The sequence below is a fragment of the Xyrauchen texanus genome, chromosome 28, assembly GCF_025860055.1.
Source record: "Xyrauchen texanus isolate HMW12.3.18 chromosome 28, RBS_HiC_50CHRs, whole genome shotgun sequence".
Classification (NCBI taxonomy): domain Eukaryota; kingdom Metazoa; phylum Chordata; class Actinopteri; order Cypriniformes; family Catostomidae; genus Xyrauchen; species Xyrauchen texanus.
The window spans coordinates 19,750,985-19,772,680 of record NC_068303.1 but is presented as its reverse complement, the minus strand read 5'-3'; the positions used below and the strand labels follow the sequence as shown (position 1 = coordinate 19,772,680).

At 38.1% G+C, this 21,696-nt stretch overlaps 2 protein-coding genes across 3 annotated transcripts in view; both read right to left on the bottom strand.

The window, feature by feature from the left end:
- The window catches only part of LOC127621690 (A-kinase anchor protein 12-like), a 52,349-nt gene extending 44,575 nt beyond the window's left edge, over positions 1-7,774 (bottom strand). The window contains exon 1 of the mRNA XM_052095405.1: positions 7,555-7,774. Coding sequence (XP_051951365.1) covers positions 7,555-7,668 — 114 coding nt within the window. The 5' untranslated portion in view covers positions 7,669-7,774. The remainder of the gene's footprint in view (positions 1-7,554) is intronic.
- A 5,316-nt stretch (positions 7,775-13,090) lies between these two features.
- mthfd1l (methylenetetrahydrofolate dehydrogenase (NADP+ dependent) 1 like) overlaps positions 13,091-21,696 on the bottom strand; it is a 64,922-nt gene continuing 56,316 nt past the window's right edge. For both annotated transcript variants that reach the window (XM_052095945.1, XM_052095946.1), the window contains 2 exons: positions 14,221-14,346; positions 13,091-13,957 (listed from right to left, as the gene is read on the bottom strand). In XM_052095945.1, coding sequence (XP_051951905.1) covers positions 14,257-14,346 — 90 coding nt within the window. In that variant the 3' untranslated portion in view covers positions 13,091-13,957; positions 14,221-14,256. The remainder of the gene's footprint in view (positions 13,958-14,220; positions 14,347-21,696) is intronic.

The window sequence follows — 21,696 nt, the reverse complement described above, 5'->3', positions numbered from 1 at the left end:
AAATATGTGTGGATGGTTCCTGTAAAATATTATCTTGGTGTGTGACTTGCGATACTATGGCTGGAGAGGCGGTGCGAGGGCCGTCTACATTTGCTCTGTGTCATGATGATGCAGGAGAGAGTGTTCCCATACTCAGGGGATGCCCTGAGGAGGATTTCCCTCTAGAGCAGTCACGTGACAAGTATCTCAAGCACGCTTTGACCAAGTGAGAGTAATTGATGGTCAACAACTCCGGCCTGATGTCGCACTCACATACTCATATTTTTCTATTATCAAAGATAGGTTGTATCGAGTGACGCAGGACACTCAGACAAAAGAAAATACAACCCAATTGTTAGTACCGAAGAGCTGTCAGGAAACCCTCTTCCAGGCAGCTGACCATAATCCAATGGCTGGCCATTTAGGGCATGAGAAAACACCCAACCAAATAATGGCCGTTTCTTTTGGCCGGGCATTCACGTAGATGTTTGCAAGTGGTGTGCGAAGTGCCGGGAATGTCAGTTGGTGAACTCACCGGCCATCCCAAAAGCGCCCTTGCACACTCTGCCACTAATCAAGGTCCCTTTCGAAAGAATTGCATGAACCTCGTCGGGCCATTAGAACAGACTGCATGCGGGCATCACTTTGCATAAATTCTGGTGGACTATGCAACGCGATATCTGAAAGCAGTACACCTGCGCAACATCTCAGCACAAATTACTGTGTAGGCACTCCCAAGTGGGTATTCCAAAAGACATCTTTACTGATCAAGGCACTACCTATATGTCACGATCACTACGCGAACTGTATGAATTGGTATTAAATTGATTTGCACAAGTGTTTACCACCCACAAACAGATGGGTTGATGGAATGATTTAATAAAACCTTAAAAAACATGATTCGGATGTTCGTACACGAGGACGCCAGGAATTGGGTTAAGTGGCTCGATCCCCTGTTATTTGCAGTAAGAGAGGTCCCGCAAGCCTCCACAGGGTTTCCCCATTCAAGATACTGTACGGGCGTCAGCCGCACCGCATGCTCAACATCATATGGGAAGCTTGGGAGGAAGGAACTTCAAATAGTAAAAAGTGGCAAGGAACCTTTGAGGTCACACGGCATATCTGAGATCTCGATTATGAGGTTAAGAGAATGGATAGGGTTGGGGCATGTCAGGTTTACCATCTCAACCTCCTAAATGCATGGAGGGAGGTGGTCCCTGTGGCTCTAGTGATGGTAGTCCCCAAGAGGGTGGAGGTGATGCTCAAACCAAATTCATTTACCCCGGTCCCTTGTGGAGACCACCTCTCACCGTTGCAGCTGACAAATGTGGCCAACTTGCGAACGGAATTTGCGGACATGTTCTCGCCAATTCCCAGTTGCATGAACCTCATAGAACACCATATCGAGACCACCCTGGGGGTGGTGATTTGTAGCCGGCCCTATCGCCTTCCTGAACACAAATAAAGTTTGTTAAGGAAGAATTAGAGGGTATACTTGATATGGGCATAATAGAAGAGTCGCACAGTGATTGGGCCAACAGGTGGTTCTGGTGCCTAAGAGTGATGGGTCGGTCCAGTTCTGTGTTGACTATCTCAAAGTGAATGCGGTGTCCAAATTTGACGCATACCCAGTGCCTCGGATTGACGAATTGCTCGATCGGTTGGGCGCGCTCAATTTTATTTGACACTGGAATTAACAAATGGTTATTGGCAGATCACTTTAACTCCAATCTCCCAAGAAAAACAAAATGCTTTTTCCACGCTGTTCGGATTACACCAATTTGTGACCTTTCTGTTCAGTTTGTTCAGGGCCCCTGCCACATTCTAGCGTCTCATGGACAAAATCCTCTGACCTCATACAGCATACGCCACTGCATAGTTAGATGATATTATTATCTATAATAATGACTGGCAGCGGCATATACAACACCTGAGGAGTGTCCTGAGATCGCTGCGACGGGCGGGGCTCATGGACAACCTGAAGAATTGCACAATTGGGCAGGTGGAAGTTCGGGTTTCACTTGGGTCATGGGCAGGTGTGTCCCCAGATTGACAAGACTACAGTGATCACGGCCTGTCTGAGGCCCAAGACCAAAAGGAGTTGAGACCATTTCTGGAGCTGGCTGGCTACTACCGAAAGTTTGTACCTAGTTACTCTGATGTCACCAGCCCGCTGACTGATCTTAATAGAAAGGGGGCCCCGGTCCAGTCCAGTGGATGGAGATGTGCCAACAGGCTTTTCTAAAAATAAAGTCTGCGCTTTGTGGGTGGGGGGGCTTTTATATGCTCATGAGTTCTCTCTCCCCCTTTATTTAGCAGATAGATGAATCAGACAGGGGGCTAGGGGCAGTGCTCTCGCAGGAGGTGGAGGGAGGGAGTGACCGGGGCTGTACATTAGTCATAAGCTCTTGCTGAGAGAGACTAAGTACAGCACTATGGAGAAGGAGTGTCTGGCGATCAAGTGGGCCATCCTCATCCTCCGTTACTACCTGCTGGGGTGGGCCTTCACCCTCTGTTCCGATCACACCCCACTCCAATGGCTTCACCACATGAAGGATACCAACACGCGGATCACCCGCTGGTACCTGGCACTTCAGCCGTTCAAGTTTGAGGTGATCCACAGACAATGACAGGGGAACGCCCCTGTGGCCGTGAACACTGGCAGTGACATGGGAATGACCTCCATGGTCGTGAGCACATGCAGTGACATGGGAACAACCTCCGTGGCCGTGAGCAAAGGCAGTGACAGGGGAATGGCCTTTGTGGCCGTGAACACTGGCAGTGACAGGGGAATAACCTCCGAGGTCATGAGCACAGGCAGTGACAAGGGAATGGCCTCCATGGCCATGAACACTGGCAGTGACAGTGGAGGGATTTTTGTGGTCATGAGCACAGGCAGTGACAGGGGAATGACCTCCATGGCTGTCATTCCAGTGGCCGAGGACGCTGGCTCTGGGACGGACGAGGCTTTAGGAATGGTCTCGTTGACCGTGGCAGGTGTGGCCGCTGGCTCGTTGACAGTGCCAGGCATGGCCGCTGGCTCGTTGACCTTGTCAGATGTGGGCGCTGGCTCGTTGACCATGGCAGGTGTGGTCAGCTGGAACACCATGTTGGGGCCCACAGAAGTAGAGACCAGTGAAGCTGGGACCACTGGGATCTCCGTAATGGGAATCTCGGAGGAGAGAATCTTGAGAGCCACATGGGGACTGGAGCAGTACCCCACTGTGGCATAATCTAAATAATGCTCCCAAGTACAGGTAAAACTACTTCCTGGCAACCTCGACTTGATGTGTTCGTTGATGCCAAAACGGAAGATGTCCTTAAACACAGTGTCTCCCCAATTTAGCATGTTGGTAAGCACACAAAACACTCCTCAATGGAATTAGTTCCCTGTTGAAGAGATAAGAGTTCTAGAGCTGCTAGATGCATAGCATGGGAGTGTTGTTCTGTAACAATTGCAGGAATGAGGCAAGAGACAAAGGATCTAGATGCTGGCTTTTTAATAAAAACTCAGATAAATAAACAAAGAAACTCAAACGCGAAAATAGAACAAACCGTTACCTCCATGAATGGAAAACAACTGACAAAGAACACAAGAAAACCAAGGAATTAAATACACAAGAGGAAAACAAGGAAACAAGGAACACCTGGGACTAACAATCACAAGAACCAATGAAACAAAGACAATGAGAACTACAAAACCTAAGACAGGCAAGGAAACAATAAACATGCATGGCAGTGGTCACCAGGGCAATCGTGACACAGAGAGATTGTTTCACTTTTAATTGACTATTTCACAATTCCAGTGGATCAGATGTTTACATACACTGTGTTAACTGTGCCTCTAAGTAGCTTGGAAAATTCCAGACAATGATGTCAAGCCTTTAGTCAATTAGCTTCTGATAGGAGGTGTATTGAATTGGAGGTGTACCTGTGGATCTATTTAAAGGCCTACCGTCAAACTCAGTGCCTCTTTGCTTGACATCATGGGAAAATCAAAAGAAATCAGCCAAGATCTCAGCAAAAGTAATTGTGGACCTCCACAAGTCTGGTTCATCCTTGGGTGAAATTTCCAAATGCACGTAGGTACCACGTTCATCTGTACAAACAACAGTACGCAAGTATAAACACCATGGGACCATGCAACCCTCACACTGCTCAGGAAGGAGACGCATTCAGTCTCCTAGAGATGAACATAGTTTGGTGAGAAAAGTGTAAATCAATCCCAGAACAAACGCACAGGACCTTGTGAAGATGCACAGTAAAACTAATCCTATATTGACATAACATGAAAGGCTGCTCAGAAAGGAAGAAGCCACTGCTCCAAAACCGTATTAAAAAAGCCAGACTACAGTTTGCAAGTGCACATGGGGACAAAGATTTTTTGGAAAAATGTCCTCTAGTCTGATGAAACAAAAATGTAACAATGATGGCCATAATGATCATCGTTATGTTTGGAGGAAAAAGGGTGAGGCTTGCAAGCTGAAGAACACCATCCCAACCGTGAAGCATGGGGGAGGCAGCATCATGTTGTGGGGGTGCTTTGCTGCAGGAAGTACTAGGGATGCACCGATCCGATACCTGGATCTGTATCAGCTCCGATATTGACATTTTTAAACAGATCAGGTGTCGGTCCAACGAGCCCGATCCAAATCCGATACTGTGTATTAGTCAAAAAATTACAAATGAACCATTAAACACAATTAAAGTAGTTAATATGACTCATGCATTTTATTCAAAGCCACTTGAAGACATGAAAACTCTGTGAATCACAAAAGGCTGTATTTTATAATATATAAAATGCATACACAGCCTTCACATGGTGCGCAATATTTGAGCGCTGCTCACGAACAACATCTCAGATAGACACTCAATAGTTTGGTTCATTTATATGCAATTAGATTGGCACCGGAGGTGCATTTTTTCCAGAATTTGAATAAGAAGTGAATTAAACTACAGTGAACTTTCCTACAAACAGACACATACAGGACTTCCAGGAGAGTTCATAATGTAAAAACATTTTTTTTTAGGGTTTTTAAAAGTTAAAGGTGTCCTGGAGAGACTCACGGATGCAGAGATATGAACTCAGTAGCAGGGTTTATTGAACAGATGATTGAAACAGTGATGTAAACATTGTGAGTAAATCCAGGTGAGCAGAGTGGCAAACAGTATGTGAGTACTATCCAGACAGGGTATAGACACGATAAACCGATAACTCACAACAGTCTTATGATACTTGTAGGCAATAATGGTATGTTTGACATAGTAGAAAGGTGTAGAGTCTCAGAGATACTATCGATGAGAACAAACAAAGAGTGTGTGAAAGCGTTGTATATATGCAGTCCTTGATTAGCCACTAATGATATGCAGGTGCGTGTAATCAGAACTCAGGAGAGAGTGAGCGCTGACGGCAGTGTGGAAGAGAGAGACTGGTGGATCCCTGACAAAAGGTGCACGATTGAGATTTATTACTGTATATTACTACTATTATAATATATTATTATTATTATCATTTGTTTACAAATGATCATAATATTTAAGTTGAATGGGTTCCAAAAAATACCTGTGCGAATGAAAAGTTAGCTGATATCTTACAACTAAATTGAACAAAAAAGAGATCTGAATCCTTTAAAGTCCAGATACAAGTTGAAATAAACTTGGAAAAACACTTATTTTCTACCGATGACTTATACTGGAATTACTGTTAATTTTGCTAATACAATATCCAGTATACTAGTTCATAATACAAATTTATACTTAATAAATACTTAATAAGCTATACATTTATATTGAAATAATGTGTAGTTAGAGATTTGTGTTTATTAACATATTAAAGTGTATTCCCAATTAGTTCCACACAATAATGTAAAGATATTCTAAACTGATAATGCAAAAAATAACAACACTGGTATCGGATTGTGATCGGTATTGGACGATACTGAGATTTCCGATCCCGGAATCGGATCGGAAGAGAAAAAATTGTATCAGTGCATCCTAGGAGGGACTGGTGCACTTTACAAAATAGATTACACATGTGGAAGGAAAATTATGTGGCTCTATTGAAGCAACATCTCAAGACATCAGCCAGGAAGTTAAAGCTTGGTCACAAATGGGTCTTCCAAATGGACAGTGACCCCAAGCATACCTCCAAAGTTGTGGCAAAATGGCTTAAGGACAACAAAGTCAAGGTATTGAAGTGGCCATCACAAAGCCCTGACTTCAATCTGATAGGAAATTTGTGGGCAGAATTGAAAAAGCATGTGTGAGCAAGGAGGCTTACAAATCTGACTCAGTTACTCCAGTTCCAGCAACTAAATTCCAGCAACTTATGGTGAGAAGCTTGTGGAAGGCTACCCAAAATATTTGACCCAAGTTAAACAATTTAAAGGCAATGCAACCAAATACTAACAAAGTGTATGTAAACTTCTGACCCACTAGGAATGTGATGAAAGAAATTAAAGCTGAAATAAATAATTCTCTCTACATTTATTCACATTCTTAAAATAAAGTAATGATCCTAACTGACCTAAGAAAGGGAATGCTTTCTACGATTAAATGTCAGAAATTGTGAAAATCTGAGTTTAAATGTATTTGGCTACGGTGTATGCAAACTTCTGACATCAACTGAAGCTGAGGTACTTGGGTGACAGAGTGAATACAAAACTTTTAAGACCCAAGTGATGCCACTGGGGTACCCCTTGAACAGTTTAACTTTTTTTTTCTCCTTCAAAATTATGACCTGAATCTTGGTAATCCCCATGTTTTCTGCCCTAGCTATTACTCTGCTGCCACTTCTCAGTCATTTTGATATATAGCTTTTTGAAAGTGGCATAACACCAAGGTGTAATTATGCAGCCCGTGATCTGACAAAAAATAACACCACAGTGCAAATTTTGTGTGTCTAAAATAAGTAACATGAGTACTAACATCAAGAGTGCAAACAATCCAAGATTTTTCTCATCTGGTGCTTTTAGTAGATCAGTTGCCCTGTTTCTCTCACTATCTCATAAAAAAATTTTGAACATTGAGAACATGCATAGATGCATAGATGATGAAGATCTTCATCACAGGAAACTGGGAAGGGAATAGAAAAAGCAGAACATTGCTATATTTTTGTTTGCAATTTTGATTTGACTGATGATACCTGATATTGTTGTCTAATGATAAAAAAAAATAAATAATAATAATATGTCGTAATTATGTAGTATTGCACCGGTGGCTTCTGTGCTTCAGTAGCCAATAAGACCAAACCGCTTGCCAGACTGCCTCATACTGCAGAACAGTCAACAACAGTACCTATACGGTCTGCCCTCCCATTAAACTTCAATAAAATGCATATGCACTGAGAATATGCATAAGCAAGCTTCTTTCTACATTTTCTTCGCTACCTGCTAAGCTCACCACAGTCACAGCTGTCACGAGGTATCAGGTATTTACCTACACAATGCGTAGCTCGATAACTAGCTGCGCCACACGTCAGACTTTAAGGGTCCCGTATGGGTATACTGAGATGGGCAAATTCAGCGACTCAAGTCAAAAACGTCACAACAGTTACGTTTGCATGCGTAATGCTACCTTGCCATCAACGGCTTCTCCATCCTGAGTCTCGTTCACCTCTGCGCTGATGTCCTCGGCTGGCGCATCTTCAGGGCTCTTGGCGTCCCGTTGCACGGATGGTGTCGCTCCCATGGTGAAAAAACAGCTGTTTCTCCACTTAGTGAGCGTTCAAAAGGAAACTATCGTTGCCGAATTAGGTATCCAACAGCCCGCGTATGCGCCCTGCAGTCCGTCCCGAGGGTTGTCTGGTTTGGAAATTGTTGAAACGGGGCTGTAGGTTCACTTTAGCAGCCCTCCTCCCATCAGTATCACACGGAGAACAGCCAGACACGCCTTACAGCATCAAAACAGAACTGCATATATACAAAACAACATTTTAGAAAACAAAAATCGCTTAGTTATCAACTAGGAACTTATTTTACTGTCGTTTTATTTAAATATTACGCGAAATTTAAATCCTTTTAAAGCACCCATATGCCTTAGTAAAATTCGTTAATTTTCAAGTCCCCCTGCTCTGTTTTTCAATATAAACATGCGCCATATGAACGTTTTTAACGTCTGTTTTTTCAGCGTCTCGCGCAGGAGTTTCAACCGAAAAAAATAAATAAAAAATGCTTGATTAGTTTACAATTACAGTCACTGATCTATATATATAACGTGATTACAGTTTATATTCCACAAACGCAGATGAGAATGAGCATTTTCAAGACCTCGGGATTTTCCTATGAGTTTTTATAATGGCAGTTTTGATTTTATGAGTAAAATAATGCCTGTGGTAAACATTACTCGAAGATAGTTTTTTTTTTCTATATCTACAACATAAATTACACACAGTACCTCAAACGTGAATTTTTAAGATGGCATTTTTTTTTTTAAGTATGATGCTAACAAGTTGCTAGAAAAGGACTACAACGGTTTTCCATTTCCTCATGCGCTTCACTCACATGTTTGTGGTAGATGTAGTCCTTCTTTAACAACTTAGAAACAATATATAAAATAAAAAATTAAGTTTGAGGTATGACTGGACGATTTACGTTAGAACAAAGCGTCCATATCTTCAAGTAATGTTTTGCACAGACCTTGTTTTTAGAGCTGTCCGGCCGTAATGTCAGTATCTTGAAGATACTTCTTGAACAAATTACACACAGTCATACCTCAAATGTGAATTTTGAAGTCGTCATAAAAAAAAGTATGTTGCTAACAAGTTGCTAAATACAGCTACCATAAGCATTCATGTACTTGTACTTATTTCCCCCCCATAATTTGCAAATAAATTCATTAAAAATCCTACAATGTGATTTTCTGGATTTTTTTTCTAATTTTGTCTCTCATAGTTGAAGTGTACCTATGATGAAAATTACAGGCCTCTCATCTTTTTAAGTGGGAGAACTTGCACAATTGGTGGCTGACTAAATACTTTTTTGCCCCACGGTATCTTGCAGAATTTGGCTCTGTATAATACATTTTTTAAAACATTAAGATTTGTATTAGCCTACTAAAGCACATGTTTGCCTCAGTAACATTACAAGTAACTATAATAAGCTTCAGCACTAGTTTTATTTACGAATAGCGAATATGTCAGCATCATGCAGTCAGTAGACTCGTGTTAGAAAATGGAGCAGGATGGGCCTCCACTGAAAAACAGCCCTCAGAAAACCCCACAGGAAATCTCGAATTAAGAGGGCACTGTTTTTTGTGTCCAGAAGCAAGGCATGTTTGACGTGCATGTATCTAAACAACCATGCAGCGAGAGCTCAGCTCTCTATCTCTCTCTCTCTGCGTTAATTGTTCATCTGGCTGTGCTCCAAGGCATTTTGTTTAGAATCTTTAAATGCGTAAATTACAGGCCACCTGTAAAGTAGGCCTACAGCCAAGTTTGCACAAGCCAGCTTTCTGTGGCAGGGTTCAGTGGCTCTGCGTTTAGAGAAGTAAACAACTGTTAGTGCTGTACAGTGCAGGGTTAAGATTAAAATGACTAGACTTTGTTATTTTAATTAATCCGTTTATGAAGGATCAGGTTGGGTAACTAGGTTGCATATTTATGTTATAAACATATAATTCCTTTGGATCTCTTAAAAAATAAGCCTTACTGGTATGGACATTTTTATTGGCATAAAGGGTCAATTTAGAGTATAGTACCTTCTCCACTATGTTACTAAAAGAAAAAAAACTGAAAGAATGAATTGAAGACATGTTTGCTTATCGTAAATATTCAGACTCAGTTATAGTTGCAGCAACCAACTTTAGACCATATTTACTGTAGAGAAGCAGCAGTTTGTGTTGGTTAGAGAAGTATGACTTGGACTTATCTATTTCTTTTATCTTGTAAAGAGGTTTAACGTTTGCTTTGAACTCACAGAACAAAAGTTTAAGCCATGAATCTGTATTGTAAATCAGAGAGAGTGGCATCATAACTTAATTTAACCTTCAAGAAAATGTCCCCATTGGTTAAATTGTTGGTCTATGTGCATCAAATAGTTGCTGGCTCATCTCATTTGATAATTCAATTCAATTGTGGAAGAATTATTATAATGTCTTAATATGACTTGATCAAATTATCAAATTACTCAAATTTTACCCAATGTTACTTCTTGCAGATTTAATCGTGTTCAAGTGATTCATAATTTTGATGTTCACTTGAAAAGCTCAATAAGAAGCTGAAACACAGAGGCTAAATAACTGGAAACACTTTTCAGTAAGGTTGCATTTGTTAACATTAACAACATTACTTAACATGAACTAACAATTAACAATGTTGACATTAGTTAATGCACTATGAACTAACATGAACTGACAATGAACAATTGTATTTTTATTATCTAACATTAGCAAAGATTAATAAATGCTGTAAAAAATATATTGTGTATTGTTAGTTCATTATACCTAGGGCATTAACTAATATTATCAAATGGAATCTTATTGTAAAGTTTTACCAAATAATTAAAAATTATTTTTTTTTCTGATTCTTTTATACAAAGATAATTATAATACAGTTAGTGAAATGACAGTTCTATAGAACAACCAAGGGTTAAGTGTCTACGGTTACTTGATTTGCATAATCTGAGGGAAACATAACAGTAATATTATGTGAAAACCACACATTCAGAAATGCAGCTACAAAGGTGAGTTACATAATCAGTATGTAACCACCCTAAAAGTGTCATACATACATGATTTAGCTTAAGTTGTAATACCAGGCAAATAAAAAAAAAGGTGTTCCAAAGAGGCAAAATAGCTGGTGCTCGAATCATTTAAGGACATTTTCTAAATGCCTCAAAAATATTGCCTAAACATAGAATTGAATAAGCACCTCTGTGATCCAGTCTCACCAAATACTGAAATGCTTTCGATGAGCCAAAGCTATTTTCAATAAACACTTTCTGAATAAAAAAAAAAAATTACATAAACAAAATGTTGCTTGTCCTCCATGTTGGCTGCAATTTTACTTTTCATAATCCATTTTGAGATTCCTATTCAATATGGGAAGTTGACTCATACATTGGCCAAAGGAAGGAAATTTGGAGGATAATCATTGAGACAGTGTTGGGGCCATACCTAAAAACTGTAGAAGCTGTATTCTTCTTGAAGGCACCAAGCTGGAATTTATGTGCAAATTTTATTCTTCTTAAAAACCAGCCAGTAATCCCATCCTCAGCAGTAATTCCACCCAATGATAAGACTCTAGGTTGAAATGGAATTCAACATTGATATGTCCAACATGTCCAGATATAAAAAAAAGTGGAAATATACACATTCTTGTTATCCATTGTTTATAGATTATTTACTCAAGTGCCACATCTGGCAATAAGGAAGTAATACATTCAGATGGAAACAACATAATCATAGCTTGTTATGGATGCATGTTAATAAATGAAATAAATCAGATCATATATTTAAAAATACGTGTTCACAATTTCCCATATTTAAAGTTCATATCAAAGGTCATAAATGGTTCACCCAAAAATTAAAATGGTCAATTTACCCACCCTCAATTAATTCCAAAATGGTTTGATTTTATTAAATGAATATCCTGGTTCATCTTTTCAATACAATGGCAGCAGGTAGTGTCTCACTGTAACCTCCTGAGACCCAAGCGTGATAGCAATGTGCCTTTCCCTTTTTATTTGTAACTAGCACCTAATAAACAAGCAACATTTTTTTAAATATAATTCATAGAGCATATAGTTTTACTAAAAATGTATGTCCTCTTATGTGGACAGCAGGACTATGTTGTATATTAAATAATGCTAAGCTATAGAAAGTCAGATTTTTTTTTTTCATCAAATTGTTTGTTTCCAGGAGTGTTGGTTATTTGTATTTTTTGAGACGCTATGGAAACTACATCTGAAATCTTTACACCCAATGAAAAAAACTTAAGAGGTGTCTTACCAGAGGCACTTTTGTTGGCTTGGTGCCCATAGAAGCATTTCATGGTAATCAACGTCATGCTCTGTGCACCAGAGGTTTACCCCTCAAATAACAGTCTACAATTTTGTGAACAGTATCCAGTCTGTTAAAATTGTATTATGCATTGCGTATAACAAAGTCAAAATTCAACGTACACGCATGTGGACATGGGGTCGCACAATGTTAAAGTTTAATAAAGCACCTTATAATGTCAAAAAAGTAGTCCATGCAATTTGTGCATCATATTCAAAGTCTTCTGAAGGCATACAATAGGTTTAGGTGACAAACAACCAAAATTTTACTCACAAGAAATTGCTTGTTTTAGCTCTAAACACCTCAGCTTTAATGCTAAAATGTAAGGGTTTAATTAGTGTAAAATGTAATGTTAGAATAACTAAGTCTAAACATTAAGTTCCCTTCACTTGGCCAGGTACCCCTGTGGAGCAATAACCGCTCCATAATGGTACCTGACATGATGACCTTAGTAAAATCCTAACAAAAGGTCAGCATTCAATGCATCAGAGATCTATCTGAAATCCCACCAATCTAAAATACAATGAATAATTTCCTTGCCTGCCACATACACTCTATTCCTTTCTACTACCTTAAACAGTAAGAAATTTCTTAAAAGGAACAATAACAACACCTAGACTAATGCCAAATCATTGTGGTTTTGTGTGTAGAGTAGATGGCAAGCTGAGTTGGTCAACTAATTATGGGTGTCTTCAATGACTGAAGCAACAGTCCTCTCTTTGAAAGGGGTATGAATGAGTACTACTATCTTGAGAGGGTGTCTCTAATAGGACTGCTTCCTGTAGAGGTTTAAGAATGGAAAGACTCAGTAGGGGCCTGTTGTTTGCTTCGGTTCCAGACATCACTGCTCTAAATAAAAGAATGAGAAATCAAGAGGAATTTCGTCTTCATGGACAAACAGTCAGACTTCACAATATGGATTAGTAATTCATTAACTCACTTATACATGTGCATACATCACAAATGCATTCTCTCACACACTAATTCACACACACACAAAGAATGTGTCAAACAGTAATTTATTGCAAGAGTGTTGAAAGTGTGGTTATTTCACTGAGCGAACCTTAAGTTTACCTAATTCAACAAAACACATGCACATTCATAGCAATGTTAATTGTTCACTAAATGACCCATCTTCAATAAAAATAAACTAAATCCAAGTTTGGCAAAATACTGTTTTATTTTTGTACTTGATCTAGTACCATTTTTACAGTAGAATTTTCCACTCAACAGAAAAATATACAGGTTTCAAGCCTCCACACCATTGCAACACAGTCAATGGAATTCCTCTCTTTACTCACGTAGCACACTGTAGTTTATGACTCCGAATAACAGATAACGGTGGAATGTCTAAATCAAGATGTTCTGGCATGTAGATACATGCAAGTTCAAAAAGTGTGTACAGAGGTAGTGTGAAGTATGTTTTGCCTGCACTAAGAGAATAAAAGCATCTACAATAGACATATAGAACAGGTGTCAAAACAAGCACAACAGCTGGAATTTGTTTTGCATTAGTGTTTAAATAAGAGCACCTTAGATTCATGTCACAAATTTGGCTGTAACAAAAAACTGAAACTGCTTTTCTTTAATATGCTATGAATTCATTTGTAATTTGAAACATTAAAATATATAGCTTTTAAATAAACAAATAATAGCTCCATGGAATGAATTTAGAAGTTTTGTGCGTCAATAAATGATAAAAACTAAAAGTATGTTAATGGCAAAGTTTACTGATAATGTTAAAAGCCTAAAACAAAGCTACAACTGAAAATCGAAATCTCATTCAATCAAAAGTTACTAATTAAAAATAAAACAGTAAAAAAAGGAACCTTACTTTGGGAGCAAAAATTTGGGTTGAAAAGTAACTGTGCAAACAAAATGTGAAGATCTGATACTTTCAGTGGTTATGTTGCCAGAAGGCAACAGATGAGCAGTGTTCATCTGCATATGAATTGAGACCTACAAGAACTCTGTGGAACACCTGTGAATGTAGGAAAGAGAGATAAGAAATACAAATGAAGCAAGAAAACATTCAAATATCTGTTAATACAGACTATGAACTGGTTGCAATACAAATCAATGTCAGCTGAATCCTCACACCTTTGATCAATTGCAAAGCAACTTCACTTTTTCAGTAAAAAAATAAAAAAACCTGCCATGTTAGATTTGTTTGATTAGATCTGATCTTTTTGCTATGTGTCATGAACAAATCACAAATAAAAAACAATGTCATGATGTTCTTACCAGTCAAGGGCTTGTATGGGGCTGAAACAAGCACCATCAGAAGAGCCCTGTTATCTCCTCTGTAACAGGGTCAATGTCAATATCATAAAAACAGGGTCGTGTAGGCAAGCCTGGCATGGTACTCATCTGTAGGAAACATACAGTTTAATGAGCAAGCAAAACTCTTATAGATATGTAAATAATATTTTAATTTTATTTGATAGTTGTATAGAGGTAGCAATCCCAAGGAGTAAATGAGTGAGAAAGTATATACTGAATTCAGCATTAGTACTTGAGGTAGACTATTACTATACTAATATACAGAGTTTGTCTGTCAATTCAAACTTTGCCTTTAAGTTTTATTTGCTTTCGTGGCATCAAATTCAGTCACAAAGCAGAAGTTGCTTAACAGATGTCAAAGCATGTTCAATTATTCAATATAAAATTTTAGGAATATATTCAGTTATAGACCTTACTGGCAGACACATCTTGACAACAAACAGAGGGGAATGCTGGAGCAAGTCGAAACAATCTCGAAACAATCCTTTGAATGCAACTATTTTTAAAATGAAGATTTCAATTCCTTAGAAAGTGCTTTATTTTGAAACATTATGTAGATCACATATCATAATGAATAACTAGGCAATTGTGTGGCACATCATGTAAATATTTGTGTTCTTAATGGCAATGCATGTATTTTCTCTGAGCTCCAGAAATGAGATAATTGAAAATTCACCGTGTCTTCTACCTTTGGAAAATTACACTCCAATTTAAAAAAATCACTGTAGATATAAACAATTTCAGAACCACGACTCAAACAGCAGGATTTTACTTTGTTGGCAACATCAAATTTAGACTTTTATGGTCGAAAATGTAATAATTCTGTCTTAAAGAGCAGGTCATCAAGTTTGAGTTGAGTATTAAGTGGATCATTGCACAATAAGACACTTGACAATTTCTTGTCTCTGTCTCAATACAATATGACTGTTTGGTGCAAAAAAAACAACAACTTTCCTAACATTGTAAGTAGACCACCGGGAACATACAATTTTATATATATATAACCGGGAACATACAATTTTATATATATATATATTAGCAGTGATGAGTCAGGGTCATATAGCATGATTGCGTGTGTGATATTGCTTATATACAACAGTTCAATGAACAAGTAAATGTTTTAAAAATGAGTAAAAACGGAGTACGGTTATAAAAACACATTTGTTTATGGAACTACTCTCTTATGCAACGGATCAGAATCTGCCATTGCTGGTTCAAACCAAATGACGCATCCAAGCCTCTGTAAGTAAAAATGTAACTTCAGAAATAGTATCATGGCTAGTGCTGCTTCTAACAAGTTATTGGATAAACAATGAAGGATGTGTATGTGTTTTGACTTTTTTATGTTACAAACTGGTGATTAAGAGGGTATTATACTATAAATGTGGTTTATGGGGACATTTCTAGTGTCCCCATAATTCAAATCACAACATAAATGTTGACAGGTCAGTGCAAAGAAATACATTTTATATATTAAAATTAAGTTTTTCATCACTTTGTGAGAGTATGCCAACTTGGGATGCATTATAATAATCTCACTCATGGTCTTCATTTTGATTCTCAAACAACAAAATTTGAAGCCAGTGTGGCTAAAAGAAAAATGAACAACAAATCTTAAAATACCACAAATTAAAATCAAGTGACTGCCACACATGTGAGACACAGGCAAAAGAAGGGCATTATCTTAATGAAATTTCAGCATTAAAAAGAAGCAAGAAAGAAAAAAAGACAGCAGACTTGAAAACCAAACGGTACATAATTTATCCAGCTATTTCACCTTGCCAAGTAAATGTTAACCTATTTAATATAAAAGGAATATTCCGGGGTAGCTCACTGAGTAAAGACACTGGCTACCACCCCTGGAGTTCGCAAGTTCGAATCCAGGGTGTGCTGAGTGACTCCAGCCAGGTCTCCTACGCAACTAAATTGACCAAGTTGCTAGAGAGGGTAGAGTCACATGGGGTAACATCCTCGTGGTCGCCATTATGTGGTTTGCTCTCGGTGGGGTGCGTGGGGAGGTGTGCGTGGATGCCGTGGTGGATAATGTGAAGCTTCCACGCACGCTATGTGAAAAGATGCATGGGTTGACGGTCTCAGACGCAGAGGCAACTAAGATTAGTCCTCCGCCACCTTGATTGAGGCGAGTCACTAAGCCATCATGAGGACTTAGAATGCATTGGGAATTGGTCATTCCAAATTGGGGAGAAAAAAAAGGAATATTCCAGGTTCAATACAAGTTAAACTCAATTGACAGCATTTGTGGCATAATATTTATTCCCGCAAAAACACATTTCGATTTGCCTCTCCTTTTCTTAAAAAAATAAATAAATCTGTGTGTCAGTGAGGCACTTACAATCGAAGTGAAAGGGGCAAATCTGTAAACGTTAAAATACTCACTGTTTCAAGACATAAACAATATGCATGTAAACATGATTTTAGCGTGATGAATCGCTTTCTAACTTTTTAGGTGTAAAGTTAGCCAATTTCTTCAACTTTCTTGCCATTACGATGTAGTCAACAAACCCTAAAACAACTTTAAACAACTTTACAGCTTAAATTATACACAACATTTAACAGAAGAATTAATGCAGTGGTTTTATAAAATAATAAGCTTCACATTTCTGCATTTAAACATTCAAAAATTTGGCCCCATTCAATGCCATTGTAAGTGCCTCACCTGTAACCTTGATTTTTGCTTTTTTTTCTTATGAAAAGGTGGGACAAGTACAAATATTTTTTTTTTTGGTAATCAGCATTATTCCACAGATACTGTCGATTGAGCTGTTGAAACTGGAATATTCTTTTAAGCTACTAACTTTTCTTAGAACAAATTCTAATTTCTCTCTAAGCCTGTTATGCAAGCCGAGCTTTGAATAATTTAAATCAAAAGAAAGATTCCTCTCAGGCCTGATGATCCAGGATCAATTTAATGGATTATTAGAACAAACGAGCTTCCTTGTAGAGATGAGGCGGACTGATGACCAATTTCCTGCTCAAAATAAAGCCCCTCTCATTTTATGACTGACTTTAAATGCCTTTGATTCGAATCTGATGTCCATTTACTTTATTTTTAAATACATCATTTCAAGACATTAGACTTTATTTATCCAACCAGCAGAAAATATTATAAATAAGTTGGCAACCTGATAAAGGGTAGGGTCTGGGGCAGTGGTTCTTAACTGGTTTCGTTTAAATTTACATTGGACATCAAGTTGTAAACCAACACAGTACAAAGATTGTTTATTGTACTGTTATTGTATCATAAAGAAACCAAATCCAGCACTGCTTCAGCAGATGGTAAATTAACTTAAAAAGTCTAAGTCAACCCCCCAAAACAACCAAGGGATTCAGTTTACTGGGATTCAAATTGAATGTGAAATTACAGAGATTGTTCCTTCCTCCAAGTTAATTATGTGCCCTGTTGTCTGCACATTACCAAACATAACAAAATGGAAAACAAGGTTGCTATTCTAAATTAAGCCAATAAATTCCCCCAATTCTCTATATCCATAGACAATACTCCATTATGTTGTTACTGACAATGTTCAAAAAGAAGTGTATTGCTCCAAGCATTTTGATTCCTTACCACATACTGTAGTCTGTTAATACTTCCTACGAGCATGCTCATGCATAAAATGCTATTGACATGTGTTCAAAACACCATAAGCCTTTTAAACAGTATCATCAAGAATCCATTGTGTGGCTTACAACAGACACAGATTTGGGCCTCCAGAGTTGAGGCTAAGATTCGCTGAGTCCCATTGTTCTTTGGCTGACCCCTCCCTCACATATCTGGTGCATGACATCAGTTACTTCCTCCTTTAACCCCCAAAGCTTTGTCCCTGAGGGGCTACCACTGGAAATAACAGGCAGGCAAACACACACCTGTCTTGTAGCCCAAGCTTAACCTCCACAGTCATGTACAGAAAATGATTGTTACTGATTACTTTTTTGGATAAAGATTGGACATAAATAGTTGTACTCTTAATGGAATGGCAATGACCAATGACAGACAAAGGGAGTATTCTGGAAACCTGCTTTGAAATCGTTTTGTCAATTATTTTGCAAATCCGTTGGAGGATGATTTACTTCTGACTGTTTTACATGTAGTATAGTTAGTGTCTAATGTAAAAAAATAAATAAAAAAAATATGGTGAAATAGACAAAAAGACAGAAATTTTACTACGACTTCGTCTCCTACCATTTGCTATATTCTCCTTCTGCCTACTCATGGGCTGGTAGAAGAGTTATCATAAGCTGCTGATGTTGTCTGGTTTTGGCTATCAGATAAAACTCTGATATTTGGACTTCTGATGAAGAGAGTTCTAGTGGGAGACTGGATCTAGCAGGAGATTAGACACAAGTTCAAAGCACTGGCAGTAAAGTTTGAGAGGGGTTGAATGTAAGAGATCACAAGCACTGGCCCTGTGTCCCGCAGCAGGCCGTGAAGATGAAAGGGGACAGAGCAGCAGTCAGACAGGAGGGCCTGGGTCACAGCCACCCTTCTCCCAGCACGGCACACTGCAGACACCTCACCCTAACCCCGACTCCACATTGCAGTCAGGACCTCTCTCTCAACCTGGAATTGACCTTCCTTCTCTGAGACTCAACCCAGCCAACAAAACACACAAGGACCTAAACATGCTAATACATACAAAAATACTGGCAAATTCAAAATGGGGAACTACAGTTGAAGTCAGAAGTTTACATACACTAAGGTTGAAGTCATTAAAACTCATTTAACCACTACACAGATTTCATATTAGCAAACTATATTTTGGGCAAGTTGTTTAGGATATCTACTTTGTGCATGACATGATTAATATTTCTAACAATTGTTACAGACAGATTGTTTAACTTTTAATTGATCACAATTCCAGTGGGTCAGAAGTTTAAATACACTTAACTGTGTAGTTAACTGTGCCTTTAAGCAGCTTGGAAATTTCCAGAAAATTATGTCAAGCCTTTAGGTAATTAGCCTATTAGCTTCTGATAGGCTAATTGGCTAACTGAAGTCAATTGGAGGTGTATCTGTGGATGTATGAAAATGTATTTTCTTTACTTGACATCACTGCAAAATCATAAGATATCAGACCTCAGAAAAAAAATTGTGGACCTCCATGAGTCTAGTTCATCCTGGAGAGAAATTTCCAAATGCCTGAAAGTACCACGTACATCTATTCAAACAATAGTACGCAAGTATAAACACCATGGGAACTCGCAGCCATCATACCACTCAGGATGGAAACAAATTCTCCAAGAGATGAACGTAGTTTGGTGCGAAAAGTGCAAATCAGTCCCAGAACAACACCACAGGACCTTGTGAAGATGCTGGAGGAAAAAATGTAGACGAGTATCTATATCCACAGTAAAACAAGTCGATATAACCTGAAAGGCTGCTGAGAAAGGAAGACGCCACTACTCCAAAACCGCCATAAAAAAGTCAGACTACAGTTTGCAAGTGCACATTGGGACAAAGAGCTTACTTTTTGGAGAAATGTCCTCTGTTCTGATGAAACAAAAAAAAAAAATAATAATAATAATAATATCGAACTGTTTGGCCATTATGACGAACGTTATGTTTGGAGGAAAAAAGGTGAGGCTTGCAACCTGAACACCACCATCCCAACCGTTAAGCATGGGGGTTGCAGCATCATGTTGTGGGGATAATTTGCTGCAGGAGGGATTGGTTCACTTAACAAAATAGAGGGCATCACAAGGAAGGAAAATTATGTAGTTATATTGAACAGAGGACCAGTGGATAAAATCTAATGACCTGAACATGTTATTTATTACACAATGTTGCGATAAAGTGAGTGACGTAATAAAATGACATGCACAAGCTCTTTTCAATGTTCAATATGTTTTGTTCTATCCAGCCGTGACAATCTACAGGACATTTAGTTAACTGCTTGGTTTCCATTTCAGCTGCACAGTCTAATCCCAGTGAGACAGACAAATTGCTTGATTTTATTTCCAAATATATTTGACCTCTTGATACTGTAGAATATTTTTAAGTCAAGAATTAATATTCCTTTTACATTTTTCACATATCCATTTTGTTTTTGGGTTAAAAAGGAGATCATTCAGCCTCCATTCAGAGAATGTCTGAAAATATGAAACGACCTGTTGCATTAGGACAACGAATGTTCTGTTTCTATTCAACCAAAATGCGAACTCGGAACAAGCTGATTTAAGTTTATAACATATTTCATTTGTAGGGATGTCTGATACAAACCATCCATGCAGCTAGACTGCAAGTGTTCTTGTGTAATGATACACCTAAAACTAATGTATTCCATTTCCTCACATCTTTTTTTACTGACAGTGACATGCTTTTGCTCCAAGCTATTTCTATGGATTTTCGATGAAGTAACGTTGGAAGTTATTCACTTGTGAAAAGTACCAATGAAGATGAAATACAAATGAGAAAAACAATATACACTCACTGAGAACTTTATTAGGAACACTATGATCCTAATAAAGTGCCCAACGTGGACTTCAGCAGTTGTATCCCATTCACCTCAAGATTTGACGTGTTGTGCATTCTGAGATGCTATTATGTTTACAACAATTGCACAATACACTAAACAAAGAATTGCAATGTTATTGTATAACAACCAGTGGTGGAAAGAGTACAGATTTTTTTTTTTTACTTAAGTAAAAGTACTGCTAAGAAATAATTCACTTGAGTAAAAGTACTGAGAAATATTACTCATGTAAATGTAAGTAATTCAATTTTACTTTATGAAAATTATACTATATAAAGTATATACGCTTCCATTCTTAAAACACAAAGGCATTTTTGTTCTAGAAAGAAAGTGATGCTTCCTTTCACCAAGGATGCATTAATTTAATCAAAATACTGCCAAAATCATTAATTGCTAATTATTATTACAATTTGAAATAACTGTTTTAAGTGGTATAACACATTTTCTCAACAAATTTGGTACTCAAGAAAATTCTTATTATTAGAACAATTGAAAATTGTTACGATACCATGCGGAAATCACAATACAGTGGGTTTTTTCCCCATTTGCTGAGGTATTGAGTTCTTTCAAATCGCTTTACACTTGCAGGTCAAATTTTGGTTTTAAATATAGGCAAAAAGAAACCCCTTTCTCCTAAAGTCTATTGTTTTAGATAGATTAAGGCTATTTCACGCATTACTGTTTTGAAAAAATAATCTCTAACCAGGATAGAGGGGGAAGTGGATGGCCCAGATGCACAACAAAAAGACAAGAAAATCAAGGTCTCTAGTCAGAGAAACAGACTCCTCACAGATCCTAAACTAGCAGCTTCTAAATGTCAAAGACCTGCACTGCTGCAAGAGGATGCTTGGACAAACAGAGCATTAAGAATACAACATTTGTTTAAACAGAAATAGTCATTTTTAAAATGCTAAATGTATCTTAATTGTCTCTAAACTACATAACG